Source organism: Ranitomeya imitator, chromosome 2, assembly GCF_032444005.1.
Source record: "Ranitomeya imitator isolate aRanImi1 chromosome 2, aRanImi1.pri, whole genome shotgun sequence".
NCBI lineage: Eukaryota > Metazoa > Chordata > Amphibia > Anura > Dendrobatidae > Ranitomeya > Ranitomeya imitator.
Genome location: NC_091283.1, coordinates 387884231 through 387899857, shown reverse-complemented (window position 1 = coordinate 387899857; position 15627 = coordinate 387884231). Strand labels below are relative to the sequence as shown.

The 15627-nt window shown below is 43.7% G+C and overlaps 1 protein-coding gene across 1 annotated transcript in view; it reads left to right on the top strand.

The window, feature by feature from the left end:
• Positions 1-13563, top strand: part of LOC138664117 (oocyte zinc finger protein XlCOF22-like) — a 28522-nt gene extending 14959 nt beyond the window's left edge. The window contains exons 2-7 of the mRNA XM_069750549.1: positions 4803-4952; positions 5068-5247; positions 5331-5454; positions 5533-5627; positions 5814-5904; positions 11681-13563. Of these exons, the coding sequence (XP_069606650.1) occupies positions 4875-4952; positions 5068-5247; positions 5331-5454; positions 5533-5627; positions 5814-5904; positions 11681-12783 (1671 nt within the window). The 5' untranslated portion in view covers positions 4803-4874 and the 3' untranslated portion in view covers positions 12784-13563. The remainder of the gene's footprint in view (positions 1-4802; positions 4953-5067; positions 5248-5330; positions 5455-5532; positions 5628-5813; positions 5905-11680) is intronic.
• The last annotated feature ends 2064 nt before the right edge of the window (positions 13564-15627 follow it).

The following is a 15627-nucleotide window of genomic DNA, read 5'->3' as shown; positions in this document are numbered from 1 at the left end:
GAGGGAGCGCCTCCGCACCGTGAGTCGGTGCGGAGGGTCTTTTTGCGCCCTCTGCGTGGTCTTTTTGTAGTTTTTTGTGCTGACCGCAAAGTTACCTTTCCTATCCTCTGTCTGTTCAGTAAGTCGGGCCTCACTTTGCTAAATCTATTTCATCTCTGTGTTTGTAATTTTCATCTTAACTCACAGTCATTATATGTGGGGGGCTGCCTGTTCCTTTGGGGAATTTCTCTGAGGCAAGGTAGGCTTTATTTTTCTATCTTTAGGGCTAGCTAGTTCCTTAGGCTGTGTCGAGTTGCATAGGGAGCGTTAGGAGCAATCCACGGCTATTTCTAGTGTGTGTGATAGGATTAGGGATTGCGGTCAGCAGAGTTCCCACGTCTCAGAGCTTGTCCTGTATTATTAGTAACTATCAGGTCATTCCGTGTGCTCTTAACCACCAGGTCCATTATTGTCCTCACCACCAGGTCATAACACTAGACTGAGCGAACTAATCAGACCTTGGAGACCTATTTGAGATGCTTTGTGTCTGCTGATCAGGATGATTGGGTGGCTTTTTTGCCATTGGCCGAGTTTGCCCTTAATAATCGGGCTAGTTCGGCTACTTTGGTTTCGCCTTTTTTTTGTAATTTTGGTTTTCATCCTCGTTTTTCTTCTGGGCAGGTTGAGCCTTCGGACCTTCCTGGTGTGGATTCTGTGGTCGACAGGTTGCAGCAGATTTGGGCTTATGTGGTGGACAATTTGGTGCTGTTTCAGGAGGAGGCTCAGCGTTTTGCTAACCGTCGTCGGTGTGTTGGTTCCCGGCTTCGGGTTGGTGATCTGGTTTGGTTATCTTCCCGTCATGTTCCTATGAACATTTCTTCCCCTAAGTTTAAGCCTCGATTTATTGGTCCTTATAGGATTTCTGAGATTATTAATCCGGTGTCCTTTCGCCTGGCGCTTCCGGCCTCTTTTGCCATTCATAATGTCTTCCATAGATCTTTGTTGCGGAAATATGTGGAGCCCGTTGTTCCCCCTGTTGATCCTCCGGCCCCTGTATTGGTCAATGGGGAGTTGGAATATGTTGAGAAGATTTTGGATTCCCGTTTTTCGTGGCGGAAGCTTCAGTACCTTGTCAAGTGGAAGGGTTATGGCCATGAGGATAATTCTTGGGTTTCTGCCTCTGATGTCCATGCCATTGATTTGGTTCGTGCCTTTCATCGGGCTCATCCTGATCGGCCTGGGGGCTCTGGTGAGGGTTCGGTGACCCCTCCTCAAGGGGGGGGGGTAATGTTGTGAATTCAGCTTTTGGGCTCCCTCCGGTGGTTGTAGAGGGTAATGCAGTTGTGCCTGGACTGCAGGAGTGGACAGGTGTATCTACTAATTGCAAAACTGACTGGGGTATATAGCCTTGCTGGATCTTTTCGTCAGTGGCAGTTGTCCATTGTTCTTGAAGGATTCACTTCCCTGCTGGTCTCTCCAGTTTGCTGTGTTTTTCTACAAAGATAAGTCCTGGATTTGTTTTTGCTGTTCACCTCCTGTGGACTTTACAGTTCTGTGCATTTTCATGTTTTTGTCTTGTCCAGCTTGGTCTGTGAAGGATTTTTTGCAGCCTAGCTATTTCTCTGGAGATGCAGATATACCCCCCATGTCTTTAGTCTGATGTGGTGATCCGTATTTTCTGCGGTGGATGTTTTCTAATGTTTTAATACTGACCGCATAGTACTCTGTTCTATTCTTTCTTTTTAGCTAGTATGGCCTCCTATGCTAAAATCTGATTTCATATCTGCGTATGTTATTTCCCTCTCCTCTCACAGTCAATATTTGTGGGGGGCTCTCTATCCTTTGGGGATTTTCTCTGAGGCAAGATAGGTTTCCTGTTTCTGTCTTTAGGGGTAGTTAGATCTTAGGCTGTGCCGAGGGGTCTAGGGAGTGTTAGGTACCCCCCACGGCTACTTCTAGTTGCGCTGCTAGGTTCAGGGTTTGCGGTCAGTACAGGGACCACCTTCTCCAGAGTCCGTCTCATGCTGCTCCTAGGATACCAGATCATAACAGGGAAGCTTGTATGCGGCTTGATTCATATGTCCTTTGCAAAGATTAACCTGCCCAATTGCAGCCTTGCTGAAGCATCCTCAGATCATCACCGATCCTCCACCAAATTTCACAGTGGGTGCAAGACACTGTGGCTTGTACTCCTCTCCAGGTCTCCGTCTAACCATTAGATGACCAGTTGTTGGGCAAAGCTGAAAATTAGACTCATCAGAGAAGATTACCTTACTCCAGTCCTCTATGGTCCAATCCTTATGGTCTTTGGCAAACTTCATCCTGGCTCTCCTTTGCTTCTCATTGATGAAAGGCTTTTTTCTAGCTTTACATGACTTGAGTCCTGCCTAGGAGCCTGTTACGAACTGTTCTTGCCGTGCACTTCACCCCAGCTGCCATTTGCCATTCCTTTTGTAGGTCACTTGATGTCATCCTGCAGTTGCTGAGTGACATTCGAATAAGATGACGGTCAGCCCTGTCAGTGGAGTGTTGCTTTCACCCTCTTCTGGTCTGTAGTTTGTTGTCCCCAATGTCTGCTGCTTGACCTTGTTGTAATGGACTGCCCTGTTCAAAATTTTAAGGATGGAGGCAACATTACACTTACTGTATACCTCTGCTAGTAAAGCCAGAATTGAGTCCTTCTTTTCCTCACTCAAGATTTTTCTTTTCAACTCCTTTGGCATGGATAAAAGTTTATTTTTTAATTCAAATTAATTTTGGGCTATTCCTACCACTTATTTGGCCATCCAGCTTGTCCTATTGCAAGAGGATTGTGAAGACCATAGCAGTGTTTTTTTTTTTTTATATACGTTCCCTCGTTAAATAAGATTTGGTTCAGGTGATCACCTAATCAGAAGCACATTAAGTAGAATGAGGTGTACTCTGGTTGCAATTCAACTGACACCGGAATGGAATGGCTGTCAGACATATACAGTTAGGGCCAGAAATATTTGGACAGTGACACAAGTTTTGTTATTTTAGCTGTTTACAAAAACATGTTCAGAAATACAATTATATATATAATATGGGCTGAAAGTGCACACTCCCAGCTGCAATATGATAGTTTCCACATCCAAATCGGAGAAAGGGTTTAAGAATCATAGCTCTGTAATGCATAGCGTCCTCTTTTTCAAGGGACCAAAAGTAATTGGACAATGGACTCTAAGGGCTGCAATTAACTCTGAAGGCATCTCCCTCGTTAAGCTGTAATCAATGAAGTAGTTAAAAGGTCAGGGGTGGATTCCAGGTGTGTGGTTTTGCATTTGGAAGCTGTTGCTGTGAGCAGACAACATGCGGTCAAAGGAACTCTCAATTGAGGTGAAGCAGAACATCCTGAGGCTGAAAAAAAAGAAAAAATCCATCAGAGAGATAGCAGACATGCTTGGAGTAGCAAAATCAACAGTTGGGTACATTCTGAGAAAAAAGGAATTGACTGGTGAGCTTGGGAACTCAAAAAGGCCTGGGCGTCCACGGATGACAACAGTGGTGGATGATCGCCGCATACTTAATTTGGTGAAGAAGAACCCGTTCACAACATCAACTGAAGTCCAGAACACTCTCAGTGAAGTAGGTGTATCTGTCTCTAAGTCAACAGTAAAGAGAAGACTCCATGACAGTAAATACAAAGGGTTCACATCTAGATGCAAACCATTCATCAATACCAAAAATAGACAGGCCAGAGTTAAATTTGCAGAAAAACACCTCTAGAAGCCAGCTCAGTTCTGGAAAAGTATTCTATGGACAGATGAGACAAAGATCAACCTGTACCAGAATGATGGGAAGAAAAAAGTTTGGAGAAGAAAGGGAACGGCACATGATCCAAGGCACACCACATCCTCTGTAAAACATGGTGGAGGCAACGTGATGGCATGGGCATGCATGGCTTTCAATGGCACTGGGTCACTTGTGTTTATTGATGACATAAGAGCAGACAAGAGTAGCCGGATGAATTCTGAAGTGTACCGGGATATACTTTCAGCCCAGATTCAGCCAAATGCTGCAAAGTTGATTGGACGGCGCTTCATAGTACAGATGGACAATGACCCCAAGCATACAGCCAAAGCTACCCAGGAGTTCATGAGTGCCAAAAAGTGGCACATTCTGCAATGGCCAAGTCAATCTCCAGATCTAAACCCAATTGAGCATGCATTTCACTTGCTCAAATCCAGACTTAAGACGGAAAGACCCACAAACAAGCAAGACCTGAAGGCTGCAGCTGTAAAGGCCTGGCAAAGCATTAAGAAGGAGGAAACCCAGCGTTTGGTGATGTCCATGGGTTCCAGACTTAATGCAGTGATTGCCTCCAAAGGATTTGCAACAAAATATTGAAAATAAAAATATTTTGTTTGGGTTATGTTTATTTGTCCAATTACTTTTGACCTCCTAAAATGTGGAGTGTTTGTAAAGAAATGTGTACAATTCCAACATTTTCTATCAGATATTTTTGTTCAACCCTTCAAATTAAACGTTACAATCTGCACTTGAATTCTGTTGTAGAGGTTTCATTTCAAATCCAATGTGGTGGCATGCAGAGCCCAACTCGCGAAAATTGTGTCACTGTCCAAATATTTCTGGCCCTAACTGTATAGAAACTGATTTTTATAAAACTGTGCAGTGGTCTCTTAATTTTTGCCAGAGCTGTATATAGCTAGTAGAAAACTAAATACTGCAAAATAATAAATCTTCTCATATGCTTCACTTATTGTCTCCAGTACTTGTATTATTACACATGATTTTTATGATTTTTTTATGATGTTCCATCGGCTCATCTTCTTCTCATTTAGGTCTCTACAATATCTGATCCTCTCAGTGAAAATCTTTTATATAAGAGAATTTTTCTAATTCACCCATCAAGGATGGATATGGACAGAGACAAGATGGCGGAGAAGATTCTACACCTCACCCTAGAGATCCTCTTCCGGCTTACTGGAGAGGTAAGAGATTCTGATGATGTCACATTACATCATTCTTATCTATGGGAATAACAGATGGACAGAACTTGAGAGGTGAGGACTCTGGAAATGTCTGTAAATGTGTCTCCATAACCAGGATTACACAGTAGTGAAGACGACCTCCAGTGAGCGCTGTCAGGCCCCTGTGTCTGAGGGAAGGGGAAGACCCCTGAGCCCACTCATGGAGCCTCCACCTCACCCCATGATACATGAGGACATCAGTGACCAGAAGATCCAAGAACTCACCTACAAGATGATTGAGCTGCTGACTGGAGAGGTGACACTGCTAGGAATGCTGGGACATTATACAGTAATGCTATGGATGGATCGGGAGGATGACGGTATCATTGTATGTGTCAGGTTCCTATAAGATATCAGGACGTCGCTGTCTATTTCTCCATGGAGGAGTGGGAGTATTTAGAAGGACACAAAGATCTGTACAAGGATGTCATGATGGAGGTTCCCCAGCCCCTCACATCACCAGGTAATAGACAGGACTAAATAACACAGCCTATAATTATCTTTATGTAAAGAATTTCAGTCCCGTATGTGTTTACTCTAGATCTATCCAGTAAGAGGACACCAGAGAGATGTCCCCGTCCTCTTCTCCCACAGGACTGTAAACTAGAAGATCCCAATGTTCCTCTGGATCATCAGGTAGATGGAGAGAAGGTGTCATGAGATCTCCCATTTGATGTGTAGACAGCTGTAAAGGTCTTGTGCTCAGTCTTGTTTTATCCTCCAATATTATATGTTTTATACTTGTGTGATAAGAACGGTGGAGGTGGCAGGATTAGAGCTGATCATAGATGTGATTTCTCCATCTGTCTGTTACTTTTACAGGGTGAAGATCTGACCCATATTAATACTACAGAGACATATGTGAGGGGTGATGAGTGGTGTAAAGAGGAGATTCCTACATATGAATACCCAGGTGAGTAGTGAACACTAAATGCAGAGAAGTCACTGATTCTTCTCAGTCACCGGCTGTGGCTGCTTCATCGGTGGTGTAGTCCGGCCGTATCATAATCGTATGATCACCATTTTGCCTCTAGACCACAACATTCTTCTCCACCCAAAACTGTTCAAATGACTTTGGGCATTGAAAGTCCTTTTCTATAGAAAGCGAAGGGTAATGATGATGTTGGCTTCCTAGATCGCTGATATTTTATTGGATGTGTAGCCCTGTTCTTGGCTCCCCTGTATGGTGTCCCATTCTGTCACCTTGCGGTGACACCGGCTTACACACCACACTACCCCTCGGCGCGATTCTCGGCGTGCTCCAGTCCCTGCCTTCTTCTTCCTCTGTGCACGCCGCACTGTGTCTCGGCGGCATGCATAGGGCACTGGTGATCGTGCTCCCCTCTTCTTAAAGGGGCAGCATGCACATGATAAATGCTCCCAGCAGGTGCTGGGGAGCGTTCAGTAAAATGTGCTTGCACCTGCAAGGTGTCTCCCATCCAACAGCTGGGAGACATCTTTTATTAAAGCCACCCTCCCCTATAGTTCTGTTAGGTGGTTAGTGGTAGCTATATGTTGCCAGGTCCCCTTCCCAAGTCGTATAGTGCCCCGTGTACCCCTGAGTCTGCTATAGTTGCCTGTGTATTCCTGTGACCACTTCGGCAGTGTCCGTACCATGTTCGCATTGGTGATACCGGACTGCCACCCTGGGGGCTGAATGCCCAGGCCAGAACTGTGAACTCATTCCTGTGGTTACCCTGTCTGCACATGGTAAACCTGTCCCTGTGGCTGTCCTGTGTGAACTTGTCCCTAGAGTCCGTCCTGCCTAAGCTTGCCCCAAGAGGATTTCCTATCTGAACTAGTCCAAAGTGGCCATCCAGGTCTGTCCAAGAAGCAGGAGTAGCATCTCTGCCCTTTGGGGTCAGCAGCAACGGGAGGACATTGCTGTCGAGATACTAGGCAGCTACCTGCTGCACGAGTCTTACCTCACCACTGGAGGCTCCAGGGAATACCAAAGTAGCTGCTTAGTCACGCCCCTCCGGGGTAAGTCTGGTCCGTGGCACATTGGGTTCACAAACCACTTGCGCCACCTAGGAGCCCCATGCTCTATTTACCCCAGAGAGGTTTCACCACTAGTTACTCACTTATTACTGATGAAGACTGTTGAGTTTGATCATTTCAGTAGATGTTATTGTCTATAGTCAGTTTTTAATTACAATAGTTATTGTCCAAAATACTCTGATTAACCACTTCATGCAGTTTTGTGTTCCTAATCAGGGCCAATTTTTCATATCTGATGTGTGTCACTTTATGTAGTGATAACTAACTTTTGAATTCTTCACAAAGGATAATTAGAAACAAATGGACCTCACAATTTTTTTCCAACTTATCTTGTAGCACGGTGGCTCAGTGCTTAGCACTACAGCCTTGCAGTGCTGGGGTACTGGGTTCAAGTCCCACCAAGGACAACATCTGCAAGGAGTTTGCATGTTCTCCCCGTGTTTGCGTGGGTTTCCTCCGGGTTCTCCAGTTTCCTCCCACATTCTCCAGTTTCCTCCCACATTCCAAAGACATACTGATAGGGAATGTAGATTGTGAGCCCCATTGGGGACAGCGATGAAAATGTGTTCAAACTTTAAAGGCTGCGGAATATGTTAGCGCTATATAAAATAAAGATTATTATTTATTATTATCTCACAGTACCCTATATATGGTTGTACACAACTGTGTGGTAACATGGCAGTGTTCAGAAGGGAAGGAGCGCCATTTATCTATCTGAATGCAGATCTTGCTGGGATAGTTTGCAGACACAGTGTATTGGGGCCACTGTTCGTGGTCATCTTACAGCTCAAAAGATGGCCACTATGAACAGGCTTGGCAATACCGAATTCATTTTCCAGATTCCAGGGATTGTCTTGCTCATCACCCTTTAATCCGTGGGTCTCAAACACGCGGCCCATGGATGCGGAGCTTGAGGCTGCTTCATGTGGCCTGCAGGCACTGTGGACCTCCTGATGATCAAGGCCCAGTACAGGGACCGCCAACGTCAGCGCTTCATTTCTATTGAATGTGTGTCCTTGGATGCACATTAAATTGAACTGTTTTGCCACGCAGAGACAAGTACTCTGCACCGCAATACCGATGCCAGCTGCCAGACAATCAGAGCCGGCAGCTGACATCACCGTGCCAGCACATGGCAGTGAAGTGATAAGCCGACGTATTGACATGCCGATGTATTGGAATTACTGTGCATAGAGCTTGTCTCTGTGTGGCAATACATTTCAATTGAATGTGCATCCAAGAACACACATTCAACAGCAATAAAGAGCTGACCAGGTCGCGATCATCAAGGGGTCTACAATGCCTGCCGACCGCATGTGCAGAAAGGATGCCAAGGGATTTTTTTTTTCTGTGTATGTGAAGAACGGCACAATAGCGGACCAGTATGGGACATTACTAAAAGAAGGGGATCAGGATGAGATGTTACTATAAGAAAGAGACCAGTATGTGGCATTTCTACAACATAAGGAACAGGATGTGGACATTACTACAAGCAGGGGACCAGGATGGGACAGTATTGTATGAAAGAGAGAAAGATGTGGCATTACTATAAGAAGGAGGCCAGAATGGGGAATATTATTATAAGATGAGTGTCACTGATGTGGCCAGAACACCGTGGTGTATGATTCTACATACTCCTGCACTGATGAGGAGCACTTAACCATCATATTAAACAGTGAAGGCTTCTGCCGGTAGTGCAGGGGTTAAATCTGTTCAGTTGAGTCTCTGAAGCTTTCCTGCTTTGATGGTCTCAGTGGTTCACTGTTGGCCACTCCCCTCTGCTATTTCTACTCTCCTCTGGCAAGCAGAATTGCCAGTGTAAGTTTTATACTGCCCTGTTATGATCTGGTGGCCTAGGAGCAGCATGTGACGTACTCTGGAGAAGGTGGTACCTGTACTGACCGCAGACCCTGAACTTAGCACCGCAACTAGAAGTAGCCGTGGGATGTACCTAACACTCCCTAGACACCTCGACACAGCCTAAGGACTAAAGATAGAAACGGGAAAACTATCTTACCTCAGAGAAAATCCCCAAAGGATAGACAGCCCCCCACAAATATTGACTGTGAGAGGAGAGGGAAATGACATACGCAGTCTGAAATCAGGATTTAGCAAAGGAGGCCATTCTAGCTAAAAAGAAAGAATAGGACAGAGAACTATGCGGTCAGTATTAAAACACTAGAAAATATCCACCACAGAAAATACAAAACTCCACATCTGACTAAAGATATGGAGGGTATATCTGCATCTCCAGAGATACAGCTTGGCTGCAAAAAATCCTAACACCGACAAAGCTGGACAAGACAAAACATGAAAATGCACAGAACTATTAGGCCCACAGCATGTGGACAGCAAAAACAAAGCCAGAACTTATCTTTCTTGAAAAGAACAGCAAACAGGAGAGACCAGTCAGGGATGTGAATCCTCCAAAAAAACAATGGACAACTGGCACTGACTAAAGGATTAAGCAAGACTAAATAGCCCAGTCCAAATTGCAATTTGTCCAAGTGGACACACCTGATAAATGCTGCGATCCAAAGACAGCAGCACTACCACTCATAACCACCGGAGGGAGCCCAAGAGCAGAATTCACAACACTGCCCGGTGTGGAGTTGGAGGTATTTGTTGAGGATGCGCATGGAATGGTAATGTAAAGACTGTTGCTTGTAGATTTTCCTGTGTGCTCATTCCTCATTCGCTCCTATTTGGCTGTTCCTTCCTTTTACTTCCTGGTGTTCCACTCTGTTTGTGAGTGCATATTTGTATGATTGGTATTTTCATTTATCCCCATACATGTTACCTTGTAAGGACTAGTGTGTGTATTCTTATATACAACTACTCCTCACTTCACTGGGTGGGGAAATGGTCAAATAAGGTTTGATTCAGCAGCTCTGCAAGGTAAATGGCCCCAGCATCTTCACCATTAGAAGTAATCCTGGGAGCAGGGATAGCTAGGACGCCCCTAGCTTTAGGAATAAGGAAGGAGCACCTAGCCTCAGGATATTAAACTACAGTCATGTGACAATGAGGATCAGGATGTGGATATTACAACAAGATGAGGACCCGGATGGGGCATTTCTATAAGAAGGGGACCAGGACTGGGAATTACCATAAGGGATCAGAATGGGGAATATTACTACAAGAAGGGGACCAGGATGGGGCATTACTATAAGATGTTTACCAGAATTACTATATGGTGCTAATTGTAAGACAGTGTTACTGTATGTGGCCAATCGGTGGAAACAAAATTGTAAAAATGATTTAAAAAAAAATGCAAGAAAAATATTTTGCAGTACAATAAACAAAAAAATGCACATTTGCTATTGCCACACCCATAATGACCCAATATATAAAACTGTACCATAACTCATACGATGAATGTTTTAAACTCTACATGGATCTGGACTTACACAGATATCTCTTGGCTTGGACCACGGTGTTAGCTGCTATTCTGTGGTGTAAAATGGCAAGAAGAATAGTCAGGTAGCTGGGTCAGAACCAGGATGACTGGAAAAATACAAAATCTGAAGACACGAGTAGTCAGTAAACAGGCCGGGATCACAACAGGAAACAAATACACAAGCCAGGAACTAAGCACAGAGGACTGAGCCAGAGGAGAACAAGGCTGTATCTGGCAGCTTTTGGCAATATGCTTCGAGCTTTAGTAGGTTATGGTGCTCTTCAGTTGGCTGAAGTTAGGAGCAGATTACTTCAGCTGAACAGCACACACACTCCTGCCAGACTAGACAGTATTACTAGTCCCATCCTAATCTTAGTGACTGGACAGAGTCTGCGCCCCCAGAGCTTCTGATTCCAGCGTCTCCTCCATTACCACCATAACATGTAGAATGAATAAGACCACGCCTGTTGACAGAAGCTGACGTCACAGGAGCAGATCACATAGAAGATGGGACACACCATTTTCAGAAGCCCTAATATGACAAAACAGCAGAAAACCAGAGCAGAAGAAATGCCCATACAGTGACTCCATTTTGGAAATTATAACCCTCAGTGAATTAATCTATAGGAGTAGTGACTATTTTGACTCCACAGCCACTTTCCGTAAAAATTAGCATGCAGTGAACGTTTCAGAGTGAAAATGTCAAATATGCCATTTTATTGACCAACACATAGTGCCCAGATTGTGCTCCAGGACACACACACACTGTAAATTAAGTGAGTTCTTATCACTATAGTAATGCCAAATACATGAATGCTAAATGTGGTTTTGGCACACTGAAAGGCTCAGAAGTGAGCGAGAGATTTGACTTTGGCTGAGGAGATATTGCTGGATTGTTTTATGGAAGCCATGTTGCTTTTCACGAACCTTTGAGCAACTAATAATGCTGACACCTCTGTTTTTCCACTGACAGATGATGGACCTGAGAGGGGGCTTGTTTTTTGTGAGATAAGTAGTTTTTATTGGTATTATTTTTGCCAACATAACATTGTTTGTTAGCTTTTTATTCCATATTTGAGAGGCAAAATGATGAACAAACAGTTGAATGCCATGCTCCACTGGTTCATCCTATTCGGTTTTCTTTTAATCTGTGTACTGTCATTGTCTTGGTGAATAACTCAATATTTTTACATATCTTTCCATTTTATAGACAAGTAGAAATATTGGAAAATATAAAATTCAAGGATATTTTATTTAAAAAATAATTTGTTTTTTTTTTTCTTGGCAGATGACTGTATCAGATCAGAGGAACAGCTGACATCTCCCATTTTTAAATCAGATGATCTTGAGATCCCACAGGATACAATTGAAGTGAATGCCATTACTCCAGATATACCATCTTCCGTTCCCAGCAAAGATCTGTCATCTGATCCTTTGAAACAGGTCCTCTCTTCTGATTCATTACCGACTACTAAGGAATATCAAATTCATAAAATTAGCATTAAAAAACCTGTTGCTTCTAAAGCAAAGAAGCCATTATCACATTCAGAATATGGAAATAGTTTTGTCTTTGAAAAATCTTTTCTTAAACATCAAAAAATTCACACAGCGAAGAATACATTTTTTTGTTCCAAGTGTGGGAAATGTTTTAACCAGAAATCAGATCTTTATAGTCACAAGAGAAGTCACACAGAGGTGAAGCCTTTTTCATGTTCAGAATGTGGGACGCATTGTAAACATAAATGTATTCTTGTTATACACCAAAGAACTCACACAGGCGAGAAGCCTTTTTCATGTTCAGAATGTGGGAAGTCTTTTATCCAGAAATCAGATTTGGTTAAGCACCAGAGAATTCACACAGGGGAGAAGCCTTTTTCTTGTTCAGAATGTGAGAAATGTTTTAACCAGAAATCAAATTTTCTTAAGCACCAGAGAATTCACACTGGGGAGAAGCCTTTTTCATGTCCAGAATGTGGGAAATGTTTTAGCCAGAAATCAGATTTTGTTACCCACCAAAGGAATCACACAGGGGAGAAGCCTTTTTCATGTACAGAATGTGGGAAACGTTTTAACCAGAAATCAGGTTTGTTTAAGCACCAGAGAACTCACACAGGGGAGAAACCTTTTTCCTGTTCTGAATGTGGGAAATGTTTTATAGATACTTCTAATCTTATTGCACATCAGAGAACTCACACAGGGGAGAATCCTTTTTCATGTTCAGAATGTGGGAAATGTTTTAACCATAAATCAAATTTTGTTAAGCACCAGAGAATTCACACTAGGGAGAAGCCTTTTTCCTGTTCAGAATGTGGAAAATGTTTTGTGAAGAAATCATCTCTTCTTAGTCACCAAAGAATTCACACTGGGGAGAAGGCTTTTTCATGTTCTTAATGTGTGAAAACTTACAAGGAAATCAACTCTAAATAAACATCAGAGAAGTCACACATGGGAGAAACATTTTCCTTCAGAATGTTGGAAATGTTTTAACCTAGAATTGTATCTTTTTCAAGAGGTTGTACACTGTTAGGTTAACCCCTAGTCATTCCTCATGTTTGGCCTCGATAAAATAAAAACCCTCATACCTCCCATGGTAGGGCCGTTCCAGCAGCATTGGCACTCGCTCTTCCAGAGCTCATGTGAGGTTGTTACATCACACGAGAAGAGCGCCCCACCAGTGCCGGTATTATTGTCCCTCCTTTCAGAAGTATTGAACATCAGCAGGCAGCCAGGGCTGTGGCTGTTATAGAAATCCTAATTTTATATTAATATTTGATAGCTTAATATTATAAAATCTTATATTAATCCTTGATAGCTTAACATAATATACGAATCTTCTATAAAGTCTATATTCATTATTTTTGCTGACATGTAAGATTTCTATGTGGTGATGTATTCTTCCAGAACGTTTTTGTGTGGGATACTCAAGGCCAGGGAGTGATTCCTACTCCCAAGACATGTGGATGGTTATTAAAATCAATGTACTCATTAAAAAATATAATTAACCTGTGAGAAAAGGTTTCTCTTATCTTGTAGTAATGGAAATGTTCTAAATGTATGTAACTCGTATATCGACGTCCTTCAATGTTGATTATAAAACTAGATGTATCCTTTCTGAGGTGAGTTTTGAGCTGTCTCCTCATATACGAGAAATAAACCTGGGTGTTGATTCGATCTCAGTCGTGTCTGGCTATTTCATTCTATAGAAAGGAGATTTCCTGATATTTTTGGTCCTTCAAACCAAGTCAAAATATCCCCTCCTACGGTCTCTGAACGGCAGGACTGACACCGTGCTCGGGGAGGGTCACAGACTCTCTACAACTAAGTCCTCCATCTGAATTGATGTAAAAAAAGGCCAGTTTTCTCATTGACTACAGGAGGGGTGACAGATTTAAATACAGCCAAGGAAAAACGGGTGGCCTAACACAAGGTAAGACCCTTCTTTGTTTATTGTTTGTTAGAGAAGTCTGGTTCTTCAGAAAGATTTTGTAATAGTTTTGCTTAGCGGTAGGGAAATCTAAGGGATTTAGCTAAACTGGGAACAAAGGAGTCCATTCAGGTGTAGTCACTGGGACAAAACCTATAGACTAATCAATTCCAATGTTTTATAACCATACTATTACTTGTTACTTACTCTGAGTACCTGAGTTCCTGGAGACGTCTGGCTATCTCTCTTATCACACACTTGAAGAATATTATTGGATGGAATAAGTACATTGGATTGAACATTGGATCCTTTGATTAAAGTGACAATCCTGAGGATTGAAGGACCTTGTAGTGAGGATCACTACTTTCAATTGCAGACAAGCAGATTGAGGGTTCTTGTACACGGTCTGAGAATACCACAGTAAGGGTATGTGCACACGTCAGGATTGCTTGCAGAAATTTTCCTGACAAAAACCGGACATTTCTGCCAGAAATCCGCATGCGTTTTTGGACGCGTTTTTGATGCGTTTTTTGTGCGTTTTTTTCCCAAATGCCTAGAATAGCGGGAAAAACACAGAAAATCCGCAAAATTAATGAACATGCTGCTTTTTTTTACCGCAATGTGTTTTTTTTCGTGGAAAAAAACGCATCATGTGCACAAAACATGCAGAATGCATTCTAAATGATAGGATGCATAATGTATGCATTTTTAATGAGTTTTTATAGCGTTTTTACTGTGAAAAAACACGAAAAAAAGTGAAAAAACCTGAACGTTTGCACATAGCCTAATAAACTACTCTGTGCGCACGTTAAAGATATTTTGTCTAGAAGGTTGAGGTAGGGCATATATGTATCAACATTTGTTTGTCAAATAATTGTGTGTGGAAAAAAGGTGACTGATATATGAGACTCCTTGAATGAATTGTATGACCATATGCAAGTAATAAGGATTTTAAAATAATCCTGCCTGTATTAGAGTCCAATAAGGTGTGATCACTGGTCAACCGGCATCAGGGATAAAACAAAGGGATATTAACCCCTTCCCGACCTTTGACGCATACACTGCGTCATGAAAGTCGGTGCCATTCCGACCCATGACGCAGCGTATGCGTCATGGCAGAATCGCGTTCCTGCAGGCCGGGTGAAAGGGTTAACTGTCATTTCACCCGGTGTGCAGGGACAGGAGGAGTTGTACTTTAGCCCAGGGGGGGTGGCTTCACCCCCCCCGTGGCTACGATCGCTCTGATTGGCTGTTAAAAGTGAAACTGCCAATCAGAGCGATTTGTAATATTTCACCTAAAAAACTGGTGAAATATTACAATCCAGCCATGGCCGATGCTGCAATATCATCGGCCATGGCTGGAAACACTAATGTGAACCCACCCCACCGATCGCCCCCCCAGCCCTCCGATCTGTGGTCCGCTCCCCTCCGTCCTGTGCTCCGCTCCCCCGTCCTCCTGTCCGCTCCCCCCGTGCTCCAATCCCACCCCCCGTGCTCCAATCCCACCCCCCTGCACTCCGATCCACCCCCCCGCACTGCGATCCACCCCCCGCACACCGATCCACCCCCCCGCACACCGATCCACCCGCCCGCACACCGATCCACCCGCCTGCACACCGATCCACCCCCCATGCTCCGATCCCTCCCCCCCGTGCTCCGACGCCTCCCCCCCCCCCGTGCCCTGATCTCCCCCCCTTATACTTACCTAGCCTCCCGGGGTCCGTCCGTCTTCTTTCCTGGGCGCCGCCATCTTCTAAAATGGCGGGCGCATGCGCAGTGCGCCCGCCGAATCTGCCGGCCGGCAGATTCGT